The following is a 22,148-nucleotide window of genomic DNA, read 5'->3' as shown; positions in this document are numbered from 1 at the left end:
CCCCAAGCGGGACAAGAATGAAGGGCCACCCCAGTTCCAGAGTTTCCCTGAGACTGGTGTAGGCCTCTGTTAGGGCCACCTTACAGTTCAACACCTGCCTCTGCACAAAGCTGTTCCCTCTACTTCCCCATAGGGGTGAATCCTATGGCCATTTCTCTACCACTTCCTTGCATACTCATCTCAGACTGGCAACAGATTCTAACAAGTCTCATCAACCTTGAGGATGTATTCATCTTTATGCTCATGTACAAGTGTATGTGTATGTATTCTTGTGTTTAGTTTGAGAAACCAAGAATGGGCAAATGATCTAGCTTTAAAATATGGCGAGAATAAATTTACTGGATTTTCAAATTTCATCATGAGCTTCAATTTTTTTTCAAGTCTCAATTCTGTCTGTCAAAAAGTTATAAAAGGTAAAGATGAAAAATTCAGAAAGGCAGTAAATGCAACAAATTCATTTCCTTCCCTGATGCACTAGACATGATTTGGGTGTAGTCAAAACAAGGCGTGGACTGTCAGCCATAGTTAGCTATCCAAAATATGACACTTACAAAATAATGGAGCCATTTCAAAGTTAAAATTAACATTTAAGAATGTTCCATCATCTTCTGAAAAATGACTCAAGGAAATTATTCCCCCAAAATTCATCTCTTACGTCTTCTGTAGAGTGGTCAACAATGAGAGGTGGTAACATAGCTGTAAGAGGCAGCCCTGATGGAAGTGCTACTCATTAGGGCAAGGTGGGCTCTTCTGACTTACTGACCTCCATTCTGGATCTTTTAAAGTGTTAATTTGGCTGAAACTGACATGCTGATGCTAAGCTAGGATCTGAAAACTTCCCTAGTGAGAATAATAGTTATCTAAGACAATTCTATAAACCTTTTCTAGATCTCCTGATATCTTTGGTTTTTGTGGAAATCAGGATAATGTGAAAAGAGCACTTCTTAACCCAACCTTAAAGAGTTAGGGCACAAAGTGTTCCTAAGTGCGGTGGGAAATCAAGAAGGCTATCTGTGAGTAAGATGCACATGAAAGGGATCCCTGGGTGGCTCAGTGGTTTAGCGCCTGCCTTGGGCCCAGGGAGTGTTCCTGGAGTCCTGTGATCAAGTCCCACATCAGGCTCCCTGCATGGAGTCTGCTTCTCCCTCTGCCTGTGTCTCTGCCTCTCTCTGTGTATTTCTCATGAAGAAATAAAATCTTTAAGAAAAAAAAAAGAAGATGCACGTGAAAGATTCTGGTTTCCTGTGCTATTCATCTTGGGTAAAAACTTGGTTTCAAGCGATATTTAAAAATATAAAATGTACATTTTTAGAGGGACTCATCCTAGGTTAAAAAATTATATTATTGGGACGTCTGGGTGGCTCACTGGTTGAGCCTCTGCCTTTGGCTCAGGGCATGATCCCAGAGTTCTGGAATCAAGTCCCACATCGGGCTCCCTACAGGGACCCTGCTTCTCCCCGTCTGTGTCTCTGCCTCTCTCATGAATAAATAAAATCTTTTAAAAAATTATATTCTTTAGAGTGATAATAAATCGCTACATTTTAACAAACACTGGATACGAGAGTATACAGTATAATTCAATGGTTCTAAGTGAGGCTTCGCACTTGCATTAAAATTATCTGGAATGATTTTGAAAATTCAGATTCCTGGGCCCCACTCCTGACCTACTTGGCCTGGAATTCTGTACTATAATAGCCCATTAGGTGATTCTTGGGCACACCAAAATGTAAAAAAAAAACCTGGCATAATAGGATAATTAGCTTTAGGGCTAGAAAAGTCTTCAAAGATAAATCCAGCCCCTTGGACTGTGACCAAGGCATACAGATACGCTATAAGATTTAAGTATTGAAAGTTGAACAAATATTTACGAATGACCTATGCTCCACAAATCTCTGTGGAAGACACAAAGATAAATGAGACGTAATTCTCTCTCTGTGAATCTAATATATCATCTAATTTTCAACTAAGTATGTTATTTAACCTTTTCCCAAATGTTTTTATTCTTAACATCTCTTCATGTAAGATTGTCTCTTGGATGTCAAGTATAATGCTCATAAAATTGAACTAATAATTTTACTTTTTGCTCTCAATTTATCTCCCTACTCTAAGATCAAGACCAAGATGGTGGTGAATAGCAGTAATTCCAACCTATTCTGCTATCAGACAGGCATGTGGCTTTAATATACAAAACAAAGTTAATATAGTCAGTGTTAGTGCTTATTCCTTGAGTGTAGTATGTTGCACTATCATTGATTTGTTGGTGTTAGGTTGTCTCAGCCTATTAACTGTTTCAAGGTTCTAACTCCAGCAAAAAAAGCCCAGACCTGGAGTCTATTTTATATTTTAAGACTCAACTTTATTTTTTTACCTTTTATTTATTTATGATAGTCACACAGAGAGAGAGAGAGAGAGGCAGAGACACAGGCAGAGGGAGAAGCAGGCTCCATGCACCGGGAGCCCGACGTGGGATTCGATCCCAGGTCTCCAGGATCGCGCCCTGGGCCAAAGGCAGGCGCCAAATTGCTGCGCCACCCAGGGATCCCCAAGACTCAACTTTAAAATGTGAGAACTTCCAGACTTCTAAGGATAGGTTTAACTTTGTAAATTCTTTTAATTAGAGTGGAGGCCGTACTTATTCAGAAGCACACAGGGTCCAACTCTTAGCTTTCACTATCTAGATGAATACTTGGAAGTTTCTCCAAATGTGGCTTTTAATTAATTTAGGTCAGCTAAGCATGTAGGGTATGGTTTGCTTCTAAGACTTAATGCTGAAGGACTGTAAGATACTCCCTTAATGCTTATTCTCTAAGTCTGAGTTCACAGAGCCCTCACTGAAGTAGGACTGTTAAGGCACTAACCTAAGTTTGTCCTTTTAAGACCATGTGGGGTTTGGTCATCCTTGTCTAAAATGAAGGGCCAAATACTAGTCAGTACAATGTAGATAATAGTACAATTATCTACATTGTACTATTAACTACACAATCCTTCACAGCAATCAGAGCAGGCTCCTCTCTCATTTGGTTCTCTGAAGGCAATCGCTGGCTGACCACCCTGTGTAACTTGTGTAACTTCTTTACTTCCTCACTAGGAGGCCAGTCAGCAGGTCAGTGGGGTTCTTGGGACTTTGGATAGCCTAGATTTTATGGTTTTTATAGGGTGAGACACAGATTCATTTGTCCTGTTTAAAAGATTAAACAGGGCCAAAGGGGCCAAAGGCAGGCGCCAAACCGCTGCGCCACCCAGGGATCCCTAGATGGGCTTTACAATGGACCAATATTACCAACAAAACTTTTCATTACGGAAGTTACTGGGAGACCTTCCTCAAATTCAAACCTCATAAAATAGTTTAGCCTCCAAAAGGCTCTTTGCCTTCTTCGTGGACGGACATCTGTCGTCTTTGTTTTACTCTTTGGGCCCTTAGCCTTTACTGCCCATTTTGGTTTAACATATTTGAACACTGTCATCAGCTCTGTTACAGTTAAGTTAGAGGGGTGTTTCCTAAACACTGAATTTCTTGGGGCAAGACTCTACCTTTTTCCTCTCTGCAACCCTAGGACCAGAAAGTACCTGAGGGCAAGAATCGTCATTCATATGAATACAAGAATTGGCCTTGTAGAAGGAAAATGAAGGGCTGAGGGACTTTGAAAAAATAAAGTTGGTGATCTTAAAGCCTTAGGCCAAGGCCTGAACTACACAACACTTGGAAATTGCTTTTCTTCAAGGCAGAAACCTTACTCAAGCTGCTCTCGCCTAGCCAGACCTCCCTTCACAGTGATTGACAGCGTGATCCTCCTCTCATTACTGAAAGGTATTGTGTTTCTTCTGTTAGAGTAATAAAAAGTATAGAAGTCTGCCAAAGTCCTGACTGGTGGCAGTGGGCTGATCTGTTCCCTGTATCTAATGGTAACCCTTCTCCCATTTTACATGTTTAGCAGAGCGCTCAAATGTATAGCTCAGTTTTATTCGGTGGGAAGGAAATTGTGGGATCGCAGTACATAAATAAAATTAGTCTTTAGTAACCTGGACTCAGAAAAAAAGTGGTCAACCACATTACCGACCTCTTCTGATGTGCAATTCATGAGGTGGAAAATGGGGTCACTCAAATAATTGTGTTGCCTCAAGATACAGCTCCCTTTTCTATCCAAACTGTTTAACTAAATGAAGAGTGAGGTCCCTGAAGGAGTTTTGTTCCCTGTTTTGTTAACGAGGAGGTTGAGTATTCCTGGAAGATAGCTCTGAAGTGTCATGAGCAGTGAAGATTTAACTTAACCTCAATCACCCTTGGCTCTAGAAGCCCCATTATTACTTGTCAGATATTTTCTGTTATTATTTCTCATATGAAAGAGGGTGTGCACTGACTGGCTTAGAATTAGAATAATAGTATATTTGATGTCTATTACCACACCTTGGGCTCCTGGGTGTGATTTTGACATATATTAAAGCCAACAAAATAAGTCAAAAGGTTGCTGATCTTTTGAGTACAGAGCTTGGGTTGAATCTGAGAAGTGAAAGAAGAAGTAAACAAGACAATTCCTAATTTTAACATGCTATGCCATAGAGTAAGACTAATTTTTAATTCTTAGGTGTAAGAAGTGCAATAAAATTTAGGGAGGAAACCACTACCATACTGTAACATAAGGAGGAGTCTGGAAAAAATGACGTCAAAGGAAACCAACCTGCCTTCTTAAAAAAAAAAAAAAAAATCTCACTGATGTAAATAACTGCTTTTGGGTAAAATGCCTGCTTCACATTTTCAGTTTCTCTATCTCTTGTTTATTTCAGTTTTAGTAATGACAGGAAGTTTGGGTAATTTTACATCAAAAGTTTTGGACTGCAGAGGGGAAAAAAGAAAACCCTCTTAAAGACACCTGACAAATGAGTTTCAAGTAATTCTATGCAATGATCTAGAGTTATCGAAGAATAAATTTAGACAATATGCTGTAAGTTTAGGATTTGTAATAGCTACTGAATTAGTAAGGTGAATTTCTATTTAATAGCAAAAATTCTATTAATATTCTTTAATAAGCACTGTTTTACATTATGAGGTCATCAATTAGGCCTAAATGAGGTCACTGGTGATCTTAAATTAAAACTATGTGCACCTACAAGTTTTTTGCCTTTCTACCCTCTAAGTTAGCATATTATAAATGGATCTTGATGTGTTTTCAAACTTCAGACTCGGGTTCAATCTTGCCACTCAGTTCTGCTTCACTTGTTCTGAGTCATTTGACTTCTGAACACCAATTTTCCATTTGGCAAATCTGAAGATTTAGTAGCCTAAGAGGGTCTACAATAAAACAGAGAATGAAGTCTAACCTGGTAAAGATTATGAAATTTTCGGATGAGAAAAAAACACCAAATACCAATGATTACTTGAGGATCTCCAAAATAGTTGGCTACATGTCTAATTTAGGATTAAGGAAATATAGGTGATTCAATTATTTCCCCTTTTTTTTCTGCTTCTGTAACCAGGCAAGTAGGTCTGTAAAAATCATTTTTAAAAATTAAAAAAAAAAAAAAAAGATTTTATTTATTTATTTGAGAGAAACTGAGCATGAGAGGAGAGAAGACAGAGAGGGTAAGAATCTCAAGCAGACTCCCCATTGAGCAGGGAGCCAAGGCAGGACTGGTTGCCACAACCCCCAGATCATGACCTGAGCCGAAAATAAGAGTGGGAGGCTTAACTGACTGAGCCACCCAGGTGCCCCTATAAAAATTACTTTTTATAAATAAATCATTTTTTGTTTTATTATTCTAAGCATGTAATGACCTTCACCTCACAGAGTAAAATTACTTTTTTTTAGAATGAAAGTACTTACTTTACACACCTAATTAGTATGAAAAACTAAAGTTTAGTATTTTGACTAAAGAAAAATCCAACTAAAATAACCATACCTTTCTATATCTCTGACACACACAGCACTGAAGAGAATGAATACAGTCTTATATAGAACTAAAGAGTGGATCATTAGTCTCTTTCAAACTACTTTCTGGATTTTATCACCAACTTGCTACAGTCTAATAACAAATGAATGGAAAATGAAATTCAACCTAACTGCTACCAGGAGTGTAATTCTGGTATTCTAGAAAAAGAAAGAGGAAAGACAATGTGGTTTAGTGTGAGTTCTATGAAAAAAGATTTGAAACTGACAAGAGTCACAACTTGACAACTTGTTAAGACTAAGACACTGCCACTATAATTAGTTCTATAATGGCACATCTAGCAGTTCTACAAATGAGGAAGTACTGTTAATCTGTCATTAGACATTCATTAGAAAACCCAAAGAGCTGAAATCCTAGTACTGAATTTCACAAAAAAGACAATGAGTATTTCATTAGGAGGTAAATAGCTGTACTCAACTACACTATAGAGAGGCAACATACAAGACAGAGTATAAATGCACAAATTTTTAGTCCTGGAAAAAAAGAGCTATCAATAACAGAATGAGAAACACCAGTACAAACCTGGTAATTCTTAGGCAGCAGAAATGATGCAACACAAATGTAGTTCTTAAGAAGTACAGTAAAGTTCTACATAGCAAGACTAAATTCAATAATGAGTAACAAACTCATGAGAAAATCGTTCACTTCTATGTTTTGCTAATACTGATAGCTTTATCTGGAGAATGTTGATTACTTTAGTTGTTAACTGTTCATTCACCTTAATTAAATACTATAGGAAATTCTATTTGGACAATCTATATTGTCAACATTATTAGATCTGAAATAAAATATGTTTGAGGTAGAGCGCCTCCCTTTAGTGATAAGATAAGTTAAGCAATAATTCTGTATCCTTTCCAGGACTATACCTTTGGAAAACTTAAAATAGGTTGTAGTAAATCTATATGTATTTAGGTACATAAGTTTCTTCTTGAAAGACTTACAACTAAATACAATTAATTGGAAAACATGGGGCTATCTGAATTTACTAAATCTTACAACTCTGCTACTAAAACAGTATAAAGTGGCATTCATTCCCTCAGCTTTTTTAAAGCTGCTGAGTCCAAACAACAGTGTGTATATACATATAAACACATACACGTACATATGCACTAATAAGGAACATATTGGGTGGCAGGTTACTGAAAATTGAGGTAGACAGGCTAGACTTCAGGTCAAGGGCCATATGAACATCTGCAATCATTTGCTTAAGAAAGAGGTAGGTCAATTTTCACTCATATCTTAAAAGTACCAGACTGATCTAATATCGATAGATAATAAACCTGAGCTCTGAATGAAATATGCCTAAAACCACAAAGATTTTGGCCTATAAAATTCATTTCACTGAGCCTTTATATATACGCAGAGCATAATTAAGCAAAGTTAGAAAAATTATTATTTTTACATATGGGGCAAAGAACCTCATAAATATAAATAACTTTTGAAGTATACAAAATGTCTGTCATTCCAGTCTCAGGTCAAATACTACCTCCTCAGAGGTCTACCTTGACACCCTACCCAGAAAATTGCTCTATCAAATCACTGTTTTCTTTTCCAATGTTCAGAAAACATTGTTCTCTGAAATACCTAGTTCATGCACCTATTAACTTATTTATTGTCTAGCTACAGAATTAAGGCTCTATTGCTCACCACTGTATTTCTAGCAGATGCTAGGCATAATTATTTCATTAGTTGAATAAATTGAGTGTACATGATAGATCAAAATATACCAAGAGATAGAAAAGAATCCCCCACATATACATATACTTACCTGGATGACAGAGTGTTTCTAATTTTTTTAAGGTTATTACTTAAAATTTGAGGTGGAGTATTTTGTTGCTTTAAGACAAATAATATATATTGTAGTAAAAATTACTTAAGCCTCTTGAAATTGAATAACTTAGATGGGAAAATAATTTAAATTAGTATTTTTTTGGTAAAATAACCCAAAAACTACCCCTTAGTTTCTCCCGTAACTCTTATATCAGTTAAAAATAATCAGATAAAACAGCTTTAAACATGGTAATTTATTTTATGTGGTTGTTTAAATCCATTGTTTAAAAATGTTCAAAAGGCACTTTAAGAAACATTTAAAAATACATTTTTTCCTGACTTATTGGTGGATCACTTAAAATAATCAAGTCACCACACATTTTTAAATCATTCATACTATTACCTTACATAATTTTTAAATTCCAAAACACAAATATTTACTGTGTAATATAACACACTGCTTAGCAGTAAGATTAGTTTCCCTCTAATATATACTTCATATGGATTATTAATTTGTAGGGCCCTGCAAAATTATTTAAACTGAACTGATATAAACTAAAAACTAGAGAGCTAAAAAGGTAAAAGGAGTTGAAATAGAGCACTATTCACTTCTGGAGCCAGTTTTAGAGTCGATTTCTCTGGAGAGAATTTGTAAAGTTTTTTACTCAAATCTGTATTAAAACTTCTATTTCAACTCCGATATATAAACATAAGTTGTATTTTTAAATTAACAGAGATTACATTTAGTATAAAATAAACCATAGGTTGTCCCCCAGCTTGCATAAGAGCGTTTCTGTCAGGCCTACAATAGAGAAATGAGGCAAATGAGGTTTTTTTGGTTTGTTTTTGAGAAAAAGGGGTAGAGGAAATGAAATCCAAATAACTTTACTTCATTTAATAATTGTGTATCTAGAATTAGTTTAAAACTGTAGACATTTAAGTAGGGCAAGTATCCTGAGAGCCAGCAGGCATTATTCTTAGATTTTTTTACTTCCAATCTCCTAGGGAAATCTAAAGTTAATAGGTATAAAATTATTAGTAAGTGATACAAATTCTAATCACTAATCACAGCCAAATTAACCGTGCAAAGGCAGCATTAAGAATAGTTAGAAAATGGAAATTAGTTGTAAAGAAAATAAAGGGCAACAAATACAAAGAAGAAGGAATTGTCAAAGACAGAATACTCTAATGAACTGAAAATTTAAATGAAGAACAAAAGGATAGACTTGATCTAATCATAAAGTGAGACAGTTTTTCAAGTCTCAATCTGAAAATACTATCATTGATAGTATTTTTGATAGGCTCAAGGAAATGAAAAATTAATACTCAAACAATTATGAAAATAACCCGTTAACAAATTTAATGCTCAAATGCAATTACCGTATTTCAAAAAATACCAAAAACTGGCCAGTAATTTATTTTGAGTCTTCTTACAGTAACAAAAATTCCTCTGAAATTTAAGATATTTGAAAACAAATAATTGAACTCTGAGACAAAAATCTGCTTTGTATCACCTATGAACTTCCCACTTGAAATACAGTATACTGTTCCTGGGAAACATAAACATAGCAAAAGCCTTATATTTTGAAACAACACTAAAACCATTTATCCAAATGACAAAGATCTCAATTTAAAATACAGTAAGTTATCACCATGAAATCCGGTTTTATGTGCTCTGCTGAATACTTGGGAAAATTTTTTGCTGTATGAGGTCATATGGAGGGTCAACTGATTCTTGACAGTGATCAAAGTTTGATATTATTAATTTGCAGAAAAACATTCTATATATTATAAAGTAATATTCTGCTACCTCCATTTAAAATTTTTTATTAACAATCAGAATTTTTTTTTACTAACTAGTGAGGACACTCATTTAGCTATGCTTTTAATGAATTAGTATGTACTTACTAGTTCTTAATAAACTCTTCCCACCCCAATTGTGAAATTACTAAGCTTGGAGAATTAAATATGTTAGTTACTGTGGGCCCTGACATTAGTGGAACCTGAAGAAGCCAAAGAATTTTGTCAAAAACTGAATGATCCACGGACCCTTCAGGTTATCTTTAAAATCTCTGACATTTAATATGGTATGATCTTGGAAAACACAGATTTAAAACTTGCTTTATTTAAATCTTTGAAAGATATCCTACTTAAGGGGCAATAAATCTTCAGCACATCCCAAGGATCATTTGCATCAGAATCACCCAGGCCTTGGTTCCCAAACTAGAATGAATAGGACTCACCAGGAGGGCTTATTTAAACACTACAGCTAGCCTCCACCTCAGGAGGTCAGAGGTGGGGGCCCAGGAAAGGATGCATTTCCAAGTTCCCAGATGAGGCAAATACTGCTAGTTGGGGACAACACTTTGAAAACCAGTGAGCAAGGGAATCTGGTAAGAATGCATACTAACGGTTCTCATGCTAGAATCAGAATTTCTGGGACTGGGGTCTTGAAATATGCATTTTAACAAGCTCCCAGGCAAGAAAAGAAGAACCACAATTTGAGAGCCACTACGACAATTTGCCTGGTTAATATGACTATTACTGGCTGATGTATCAGATCACACATGTTAGTAAGTAAAACTGGAAATAGTACTAAATGATTAACCTCAAAGGTGATATGGTATAAAGAACACACAGTCTTTGAGCATAAATCCTGGCTCTGTGATTACTAGCTCTGTGACAGTGGAAAAGTTACTTTAATTCTCTGAGCCTCAGTTTTCTCATCTACAATACAGAAAGAACACCCAATTTGTGAAGATTAACACTAATGCACACAGAATATCTAAGCACACTAGATGGCATAGAGTAGGCATTAGATAAAAACTAGCTATTACTTAAGAATTGTATGAAATACTTCCTCCAATATCTAATTTGATTAAAGCAGATTTTTCATTCATTTAGAACAAATATTTATACTCTAAGGTAACAGAATAATAAAACCTTATACTTATTGCTCCATAGGCTGGGCCAGACAAGTGTTCGAAAAGTTGTACATATATTCACTCATTTAATTCTTGTTAAAATCCTGTGAGGTAGGTAGTATTACTGTCCTTAACTTAATAGAGAAAATTGAGGCACAGAGAGATTAAAATTGCTTAAGGTTACAAAACTAATAAGTGACAGATCAAGAATTTAAACCCAGGCAATCTGACTCCAGATCCCAGGATTCATCACCATGTTAATTTCCTATGAGTAAATTTTCAGGTTTTTAGAAAGTAGCATATATGGACTGCAAATAACTTCATATTGACACCAAGGTGAAGAGTTGTTTAAAGAACAGAATGAATGCCTTGAAATTCTGGCAGATGATAGTGCTATGAAAAAAAAAAAAAAAAGACAATTTAAGGTAAAAACAGGTGTGACTTTTCACTGTGTGAACAGAATAATCCATAATTACCACTAATTGTCACCAAGATGAACATCTTTTCAATACACCATCCAAAGAGATGATTTTTGACATGTTTTGGCACAATAAATATAAACTCTTTAGCTAAGCAGCAGATTCAAGGGCATGAAAGCCATGTAAAATTAGCATGATGATAAACATAAAAAATGTAAATCATTTGTTACATTTAAGATAATCTTATAGAAAGTCTGCAAAATATTCTTTCCTTCCAGAAATCCTTTAAATAGAAGGTCACTAAAATTAGAATGAAATATTTATGAATATATTTTTGATGACAGTGTTGAATGGTATTCTGCTCCGTTAGAATTATCCATTGGCAAAACCAAAAACCAATCAATAAACAAACCCCCAAATAGTAAGTCAGCATCAAAATTCAGGCTGTTGTTCATGAATTAAGTATTTGGTCTTTTAACATCTGGCATATTTCAGTTTGTTTAAGCACTCTGTATTTCTAATGTTTTTAATGACCTCTGATCAAACTCGTATATTCAAATTATTTTGCCAATGCAACTAATAGCCACCTCAGAGCCTAAAAATGAATGTCTTAACCTTGCTTTAAACAAGTTATGAAAGGCACAAACATAATTCTCAACTCTCAACAAAATGATAACAAAAGGAACTATAATTATGTAGTTGAAAAGAGTTTTACATATTCCATTTAAAATGTCACTTAGTAATTCCTGAGAGTGCTTCTGATCTAAGAAAAGCATCCCCAAATAGCATTAAATTTACTATTTATTAGTTACCCACAATTAACAATGGGTAAATTTGGGAACAAAATATTTTAAAATGTGTTTATAGAATGCTATTAATGTTTTGAGTACATAAATATTAATAATTAAAATCATATTCAAGAATAAACATATTTAGAAAAGAGACAACGGGGACTCAGTAAAACATTAACTACTAATTAGAACCAAGAATATATATAATACAGTCAAGGCCCATATAATTTCAAAATGTGGCTTTATTAATGCACTTTAGGACAAGTGCCATTCTTACTTTAACCTTGCCCGGAAGAAATATTGCCAACTATAGTCACAGGAAAATTTTCATTAGACAAAAACTGCATGTGTGAGTGTGTGGGGGTGTGGGTTTGGTTCATTTATATCATACTGCAAATATAAACTCATATCTTGAGTTTATAAATAATATTACGCAACAATATTTCTAAAATTTTCTTTAAGGCAGATCTATTTAGCATCATGTGTTACTAATATGTGCAGTGTAGTTTTAGAAAATTTAAATGTTCTAGTTTCTCTGTGAAAATAATACATGTGGTCAAGAATAGAAAACAAAAATCTCATTTCTAGTTCCTCTGCCTGGCCACCATTTTAAAAACACAAGTTTTTCATATATATATATATATATATATATATATATATATATATATATACACATACATATATATATATACACACATATATATATATTTACACACACACACATATATATATATGTATCAAAACACATTTTAACAGACTTCACAGCTCACTTAAAGCTTCAGTTTACAGTCATTCATATGAAAGATTTCTCTAATATGGAATGTTCACTTAGGAAGAATTCCTCACTGGGATTCCAGTGTTCTGTATCAGAAATGTAGAAGTTCTTCAGTGCAATGTTAGACATTTTACCTCTTCATTTATGTTTTTCTTTCAAGGGTTCTCACTGTACTTTTGGATCTTCATTTTTGTACGCTCGACTTTTTTCTTTTAGTATATTCTCAGGTAAGGCAGGTTGATATCTGTATAAATAACCATATGGACGAAGATGATAAACGAGGTATTCTAACTCATACATAGTTGTAGGATCAACATAGTGAAATGAAACTGCGAGATCAGAACAGCAACCAGGACCCTAAAAAAGTAGTGGAAACAGGCATTATTAAGATATAATACATAGTTAACATACAATATTCACATACTGATAAAGGAAACATTAATTTTAACAGAATTCAAGCATTAAAGCTGGCAAGGTAAAGCAGAGGCACCTTATTTATTAGACCTGTGGAAGAAACCAAGAGTTTTTAGATTTAAAACTAAACATGAAAACTGCTAAAATATATCTACCTGAAATAATATTCTCTCATATTCTATAGGGTTTTGCAAAAAAAAAAAAAAAATTTATATATATATATATATATGTATATATCTATCTATCTTGAGAATTCTCAAATGAAAGGGGCAACTATACAAAGGATGAAGCTCCATTTTTGAGTTTTGCTTTCTCTTCATAAGTTCTGTCTATAACTTTTTGTTTGGCTCAACCCCAGGAAGACATCTTTGGAACATTCAAGGACTACAAAAGCCTTACCCATAATGTGTCTGCAACCTAATACTTCATCTGCACATCAACCAAAACAGTGTAGTATTTATGAGAGGAAGTGCTGAGTCAAATCTAAGTTTGAATCTAAAGTTTGTCTACTAGGGTCAAATTCTGCCTACTAGTGTCTGACCTTGGGCAAGTTACTTAATATCTATAAGCTTCAATTTCCCCATCTGCAAAAGATGGCTATTTAAAAGAGATAATGTTTATAAAATGTTTGCAACCATCTTGACCTATAGTAAAGCCCAATAAATGTTGACATTATTTTTGACAAAATAGTCATATTTAGGTGGCCCTCAGTAAGTGTTACACATTTGTCCAGATATATAATTCTCACAGATTCCTAACACAGTTAGTATGAAAAACAGGTTTAAAAAAGACAAAAACAGGGGCAGCTCCGGTGGCGCAGCAGTTTAGCGCTGCCTGCAACCCAAGGTGGGATCCTGGAGACCCGGGATCGAGTGCCACATCAGGCTCCTTGCATGGAGCCTGCTTCTCCCTCTGCCTGTGTCTCTGCCTCTCTCTCTCTGTGTCTCTCATGAATAAATAAAATCTTAAAAAAAAAAAAAAGACAAAAACAAGATAATAAAAAATACAACAAACAAACAACAAAAAAAGCAAGAACATAGCAGAAAAAAAATTTAAAAACTGGTCCTAGAATTAAACAGCTGTAAGGTCATTTTGGTATCTAGAGAATGCTTCACCCAGGTGACTCCAACAAAACGTTCACACTTTATCTAATGTCTTTGCAGGGACTCAAGAAGAAAGATATTCTGGTAAGTTTCCAGAGAAGATCCATACTGAACATTTAATAATTCATATTTGGAAGTAGATAGCTTATAATGCAGTAAAAATTATCAGGGAATTGTCCACTGTATTTTCTATGGCTTTCTCTATGAACTTCCCTTTGAAACAAATGCTGAATATGTGGGGTTCTGAACAACCATGTAGCACTGGAAAATTATTTGCTGCCTACTTCTTAACACAATTAGGCAATGTAAGGATAGGAACAAATCTGAAAAGTAAAATTATAAGTCAACTTGTGATCATCAAATCAGCTCTGTCCAATAGATATATGTGAGCCACATGATGCAGTTTAAAATCTAGTGGCCACATTTAAAATGTAATTTAAAAAATGGGAATTATTTTGAATATATTTTAAATGAATAAATCTATTTTTTTCAACATGCAATATTTTAAAAATCATTAATGAAATTGTTCTTTTTATTTGTGCTAAGTTCTTGAAATTAGGAATGGATTTTATACTGACAGTATATCTCAATTTGGTCTAGCCATACTTTATAAATACTCAACAGTCATACCTGGCTAGAAGCTACTATACTAGCCAGTGTGTATTAAAACTAAAAGACTAGACTAATAGCAATTAATTTTAAATTGTCGAACCTCTCTGAAAGCAACTTTATATGACCCTGATATACTATATTTTTGATAAGATTTACTGCATTAATTACATTTCACTCTATTGCATTATTGTTTTTTTTTTTTTTTTTTGCTAGATGACCAGGATACTGTTAAGATTTATAAGCAATAAAATAAAAGACAATAAAAGAAAACAGCTATAATATTAGGAACAAAATATCTCTTTGCATATAATAATGGTTACTACCAAAACTCAAGAGAGTTCAGGTAAAAAAAAAAAAAAAAATTAAAAGCATAGGGAGATATTTAAGAAGAAATAAAATCTGGAGAAAACTATAAAGCTTACTAAGCCATCTAAAATAAATTTTAATAATACCAGGCATTCATTGTTCCTAAATTGATAAATACGTAAAGGCATGCACGTTACCAAAGTAGTTTGAAAGAAAAAGGATATAAAGGAATATATACTCTTAGATTAATAATTTCAAAATTCTGTAAAGTTAGGAGGTTCAAAACAATATGGTGCTTAAGGCAAAACCAAATAGGATGATGGAACAGAAGTGAAATACCAGATACCAATCCTATTGTAAGAAACACTATAGTATGTGATAAAGGAGATTATTTTAAATCACTACTGAAAATAAAAATTGGTACTGGAATGATCAGTTAACAACTTGGAAAAATCAGGAGCTCTCAACCTTGACCATATGTCAGTAAGTTTCAGATGGCTTACAGTTAATAGAATTGAAGAATAGAATAGATCCTACTTGGTCATTTCTAACCTACAACAAAAGCAATTTCACATTTAGGGGCATATCTATATAAGTGTGTATGTATACACTATTACACACATATACACTAGTTTAAATCTTCTGTATAAAGACTGATTATAAATTATCTGGTGAAAACTCTATTCCTAGGAAACAGACTTTAGTCCTAGGGAATAAACTCACTTCTAGGGAAGTGAGAAGGTGGTAGGAAAAGGGAACTGTATGAAGAAGTTAAGTTTTAAACAACTAACCAACTTAAGAATGTAACTCTTTGATTAACTGTAATATCTCATATAGTGACTTGCTAAAATAAAAATTTTCCACACTGTGTTTGTAGTGACTACTACAGAGCAAAAGTGTATGTATGAGATTTAGGATAACTCTGAAAACAGCAGTAATTTCAGAGTTAATAATTCAGAAAATAGTATTATTTCTGAGTAATATTTCAACTCTGAAAACAGTAAATATTCTTCTCACTTTTGGAGACGAAAATTTATTAAATGATGGATGAGCAATAACAGAAGTTTGATTCACATTGTGTTTGTATAGAACCTCCTGGGGAAGAAGAGGCAACATTAGAAAGCTGGGTCAATTTTGGTGCTTCCAAGTCTATTTTATTGTCTTCAATATAATTGAATAAACTTTTATAGAAAAAATGTAAATTTGGCATCCATTTCAAAAACCACTGCAATTTAAACAAAAGATATACCACAGAAATATTTATTTTGCTCATAGAAATTATATTGTTAGGTATACCCTATCAGTAGGTGGAAATTGTGAGTAGAACTCTTAAGGGCAAGAAGGATATTTTATTGTTTACAAAAACAGTGACAATTATGACGTCCTTTTGCTATTACTGTATGAAGCAGATACTCCTAGTAAATAAAATCTTACACGCATTTAAATGTCTTTGTTATATGTACTTGCAATGTTCTTAAGTTTTATAGATCTTTATATGGAAAAGGGTACAGAATTATACTAAGAAAAGCTTACATTAAAAAAAAAATTCAAAGTAGTACCTCAGTAGAACCAAACAAAAACAGACTATCACAAAGCAGACTTAGGAATACATCTGTTTTATAGTTTAGGAAATTGTTGCATCCACAATAGAATGCTAGCATAAGGTTTTAGACTCATTACATAGAACTGAACTTAAAACTGTTCATTTATTAAAGTGGAATTTTATCCCAACAGTAGAATATTTATTCTAACATCCCTCAGCCCCCCAACCCCTTTGGGGGTACATATATTAATCATGGAGGGGAGCTCATGATGGAAATCACAAGAGTTTATAGGCATGGTTTATAATAATGCCTAGGCTATTACCAGGACAAATTACTTGCCTTTTCTGAGTCTCAATTTTGTCACCCATTAAATGCAGAATTAAAAAAATAAGTAAATGAATAAATAAATGCAGAATTACTGTAAGGAAAACTATTGTGTCTGTATAAGTACCAAGAACATACTAGTGGTTGACATCAGAAGCAGTAGTGATTTGCTTCAATGTTTCCTTTAATGCTGATTGTCTAAAGATTAGGTCAAATGTTCTAGGTCAAGGTTTCTTAACCTCAGTGTTAAGTGTAACTGACATTTTAGGTCAGATAATTCTTTATTGTGGGAGGCTATCCCAAGCACTGTAAGACATTTAGAATCTAGTAGGTTTACAGTCCTGTGGGTTTCTACCCACTAGATGCCAGTAGCAACTTCCACTCAATGCCAGTCTCCCAGTTAACAACCAAAAAATGTCTCTAGACTTTGCCAAATGTCCTTTGGGAAGCAAAAAAAAAAAAAAAAAAAAAAAAAAAAAAAAAAAAACGCCTGCAGTTGAGAACCACTGTCCTAATTTGTTTCTTTATTTTTTCTTTTTTAAGATTTTATTTATTTATTCATGTGAGATAGAGAAAGAGGCAGAGACACAGGCAGAGAGAGAAGCAGGCTCCATGCAGGGAGCCCGATGTGGAACTCGATCCTGGGACTCCAGGACTACGCCCTGGGCCAAAGGCAGATGCTTAACCGCTAAGCCATCCAGGGATCCCCCTGTCCTAGATAATTTGAAAACACTGGCTTGTAAAGATGAGAATGTTAACATGAAGTGTATTATTTGTATCTTAGGACCAGAAAAAAAGAAGGTGTCGAGTACTAATGACTTGTCTACATGCATTATTAATCAATAACAGATCTGAATCTAAAAGCTAGGTTTCATGATTCCTAGTCTTCTTCAGTCACTCACTGCTGCAATGCTCGTAACAATGACAAACTGGAAACAACCTACTAAATGTGTATAGTAGAAGAATGGATAAATTATTGTATACTCACATTAGATTGTACAGCAGCCTAAATTAATGAAGCACATATATTAATGTTGATAAATTTTAATGTTGTATACAAAGGGCAAATGTTCAAGGATATATAGGGAATAATTCCATTTATTTAAAAACCTACAAAATAATACTATATATTATTTATAGACAAATAAACATGTAGGAAAAAAAGATACAAACATGCAAGGTAATGAAGAATACTAAATTCATGATAGTGGTTAACACTCAGGAAGGAGATAAGAGAACTGGATTGGAGGGTACAGAGGCCTCAACTGTATCTATACCATTTTCTTATAAAAAAAAGGAAGCAAATGTGGCAAAGATTAATATTTGGTGAAGCTAGTTGGTGGGTATACAGGATATTAATTCTTCTCAAACTTTTAGCTATATATTTGATAAAATAATGTATTTTAGATAAAATCCTCAGGAATGAATGCTAAGGTATTAAATGAGAGGCTTATTACGTGCTTACAGTGTGATAGGTACTATGCTATACCATAATCACAACTGAATGAAACAGGTAGATCAGGTCCATTTTATAAATGAGGCAACTCTGGCTCAGAAGTCTGGCAAATTCTGTCCATTAAAAGTTACTGAACTATTAAGTGGGAAAAGACTTGAATCTAAGTCTTTTTGAACCTCAGAGTCTTTTCATACATTGTTCCTGAAGCCCAGAAGGCTCTTCATACAGCCTGCTCTCTAACATCACTCAGATTTCTGTTCAGAAGTTACCTCTTAGAGACACTTTCCTTAATCACCCAGACTAGGGCACTCCACTCCACTCAGGGTCACTCTATATCCCCTTACCTGGCTTCATTTTACATTGCGGCACTTATCACTACCTAAAATCATATTTTATCTTTACTAGTGTGCCTGTTTACTGTATGTCTCTGTACCCAGTTCATAATATAATGTTATCAAGTTCATGAGAACTGGAACTTGGCCATATTTACTGCTATATTTTTAGTGCCTGACATAAGCAATAAATAGTAGATAAATAACAGCAATATTTATTGAATTACTACTACTGACATGTTCTCATTTTTTTTTTTGTTATACATTGACACTTTACATAAAAAGAGCAAAGGAGATTCTTAGTTATTGGTGCTAAAGAAACATATTATTTGTTAGTTTTTTTTTTTTCCAAGTAAACAAAAGTCAGTGTAAGTATTTATATAGTAATAAAATTTCTAAACTTACCTCTACAGGAGGATAATAGTTATAATTCCAGTACCAAAAGGTTCTAGGTAGATAACCCTTGATTAAGTGGTGTTCTGGTACAAAAGGATGAAAAGTTTCTTTTCCAGTGGTATCTCTGGAGTCTCCTGCTTCTACATTTATAATTTCCATGCATCTCCCCAAAGCTAAGTCTTCAATGGAGGAACTGTGTGTACATTTGTCTGTTTTAAATGCATCAACAAATCTCCTCAAGGCTTCTTTGCTCAGTACATATCCTGCTCCTCCACTCATGTAGCCCTGTCTTACATAGGGCTTAAATCTTCTCCCAAAGTAAATGGGTTCTTCAGGGTTGTATTTTGAGAGAAGCCATCTTAAATTATCTAGTATAACATACGTATCGTCATCTGCTTTCATAAACCAATCAGCATCTTCTAAATAATGATCATGAACATACTGAAAAGCTTTAATTGTTTTCCAGTACAGTTGGTCTCTGCCTTCTCTGGTTTTTAATCCCACAGCAGGGAAGTCTTTATTTTCTTCGGAACTCATAAATAACACTTTATTACAACGCTGGGCCCATGTAGCTTTGACGTGTTTGGCCTTTTTCTCTAGATTTTGAGGCCCTGTCATAACCCAGCAAAGAATTTTAACCTTCTGATAGAGGTTTTCAGCGATGTCTGTGTTCTCATCTATTAAACAAAAAATTTTTAGAGTTATATTTACATGGATGTAAAACTCAAATAAATTATGTTGAAGAAAAGTTTTCTTAAACAATTTCAAAAGCCCCCTTCTATTTACCTTTCTACCATTAGTAATTTGGCTGAAAGCAAAACTCAACCTAATATGAATTGACATTCTGATTTATTGGTTTCTTGTCAATCTTATCCATGAGATCCATTGGAGTTAGCAAGAATTGCCACTATGACTTAAATTCTTACTACTCAAATGATGGTTCATTGACCAAACAGCATCAGGCATCAGTATCACTTGGGTGCTTGTAAGAAATGCAGCATCTCAGGCTCCACCTCAGACCTACTCAATCTAACTGCATTTTAACAAGTTCTCTTGGAGATTTGTATACATACAAAGCACAGTCTTGGACACTCTGCTTTTCACTTCATTCTACAAAGATTCAACTGGTTCTCAACAGAACATAGACAGGAATTTCTCAGAGCTCTAAATAAGCTTCTGAAGACAGGAAAAAACATGCTGCAGAGTTGAGGTTACTGCTGATAGTAACATATTTCATTCCAAAATGCAAATCCATCAGTGAGAAACAGAACAGGTAGCAGTCATATTTGCAAGACTGTCTAGAGCAGTGTTTTTCAAAATACTCTTTTGTAAAGAGGAGGAAGCTTATGCCAGAATATAAAGTACCATATTACTTCTTTCACCAAGGAAGTCTTGTTATACGCCTCCCCCCCACCCCCAGAAGTCCACTTAACTAAGCAGTGAGTTTAAATGAGTTCTATCTTTGTGCAAGCTCCTTATTTGGGTGCAGACTAGTAACAAACAACTCAGACTGTCAAGGCTAGGATCACATTCCGAGTATCACTGTTTTAAAGGAAGAGTCCAATTTTAAGATTCTAGACCTTAAGTGCTTGGTGGAGGATCAATTTTTATTTCCAATGGTTAGAGACCCATTCTTTTATAAATATGCTAAAAATGAATTACTAGAAAAATAAAACTAAAAAAAAAATAACAAATCCTAATTCTTATTTTTTTAGACAAAATTACTGTTAAATTACCATGAAAGTTTCTAACTGTTTAATCCCAATTTCAATACCTACATAGTTGTAGACCAGCATGAGTCTGCAAAACCACACTTTTTGTAGTAATGCTCTAGGCAGAATCCTGAGGAAAGCATATCCTTTTTTTTTTTTTTAATTTTTATTTATTTATGATAGTTACAGAGAGAGAGAGAGGCAGAGACACAGGCAGAGGGAGAAGCAGGCTCCATGCACCGGGAGCCCGATGTGGGATTCGATCCCGGGTCTCCAGGATCACACCCTGGGCCAAAGGCAGGCGCCAAACCGCTGCGCCACCAGGGATCCCAGGAAAGCATATCCTTAAGGTTAACATCAACCCAGTGAGTTACAAAAGCTCAGTCCTGTGAAAAATTAACCACTGGAAGCATACATTTCTAGTTAACTGATAGAGAGGTAACACAGGTTGGGCTAGGCTGGGCATGGACGGAAAATATTCTCACGTCCCTCGGAAAAAGCAATAATTCAGAATTCAAAAACAGACAAAATCACTCTACTTTCACTCAGGGAGCACTCATATTTCATGTACTTGAGGAGCCCAATTTCCTGGCTGTAGACAAAACACTGGATGCATAGGGAAAATGGTAGATGCAGGAATTCTCAATGTTTCACTTTGAGAACAAGACAAGACACCCTTCTCCCCACTGCTGGGATCTGGCAGATATTCTTTCTCATTTTGTTAATTTTTCATTCATTAATTACTTTGTTGTAGGTATATGCTGGCATAGGAGATGAAACGATGAATACAGCACAGTCCTGCTACAGAAGAACTCACAGCTTTGTAGTGGACCTTGGCACGCAAACCAGCACTTGACACATACTAAGAGAGATGCTGTAACAGAGGTATGTGAAAGGGTTCAATGTAATGTGCTGAGGAAAAAGAAAGCAGTGGTTGATAAATCCTATAGAACAGTGGGATGGGAACTTGGCTGGAAAGAAAAGAGGAGATAAAGCAAGATGAGGAAAACAGAAATGATGCAGAGAATAGGTCTTTAAATGAAGAAAGACAAACAGTATAGTGAAGTTTGGTTGAGTCCAGGTACATGGGTATAACTGAAGGCCCGAACTAGGGGAAATAGTTGGAGAGAGGAAATCTGAAAAAATGGTAAAGAAGTAGAATGTTAGAACTTAAGACAAATGGGATTGATTGGTAAGCAAAGGAAAACACCTACCATGACTTCATAATTTCTAGCTTAGATGTGGACCATGGATCAGGACAAGTAGGTACCTAATATATGTGCCTGCAGTGACCTGATAGCCTGTTAGTAGTAGACAAGCATGGCAC

The 22,148-nt window shown here is 34.7% G+C and overlaps 1 protein-coding gene across 4 annotated transcripts in view; it reads right to left on the bottom strand.

Annotated features, from left to right (window-relative positions):
* Positions 1–7,952: 7,952 nt before the first annotated feature.
* C1GALT1 (core 1 synthase, glycoprotein-N-acetylgalactosamine 3-beta-galactosyltransferase 1) overlaps positions 7,953–22,148 on the bottom strand; it is a 38,288-nt gene continuing 24,092 nt past the window's right edge. For all 4 annotated transcript variants that reach the window (XM_025471269.3, XM_025471272.3, XM_025471270.3 and 1 more), the window contains 2 exons: positions 19,119–19,786; positions 7,953–12,979 (listed from right to left, as the gene is read on the bottom strand). In XM_025471269.3, the coding sequence (XP_025327054.3) occupies positions 12,788–12,979; positions 19,119–19,786 (860 nt within the window). In that variant the 3' untranslated portion in view covers positions 7,953–12,787. The remainder of the gene's footprint in view (positions 12,980–19,118; positions 19,787–22,148) is intronic.

This window comes from Canis lupus, chromosome 14 (assembly GCF_003254725.2).
Source record: "Canis lupus dingo isolate Sandy chromosome 14, ASM325472v2, whole genome shotgun sequence".
Lineage (NCBI taxonomy): Eukaryota > Metazoa > Chordata > Mammalia > Carnivora > Canidae > Canis > Canis lupus.
Note: the sequence above shows the minus strand (reverse complement) of the source record. Positions and strands in the feature narration are given on the sequence as shown.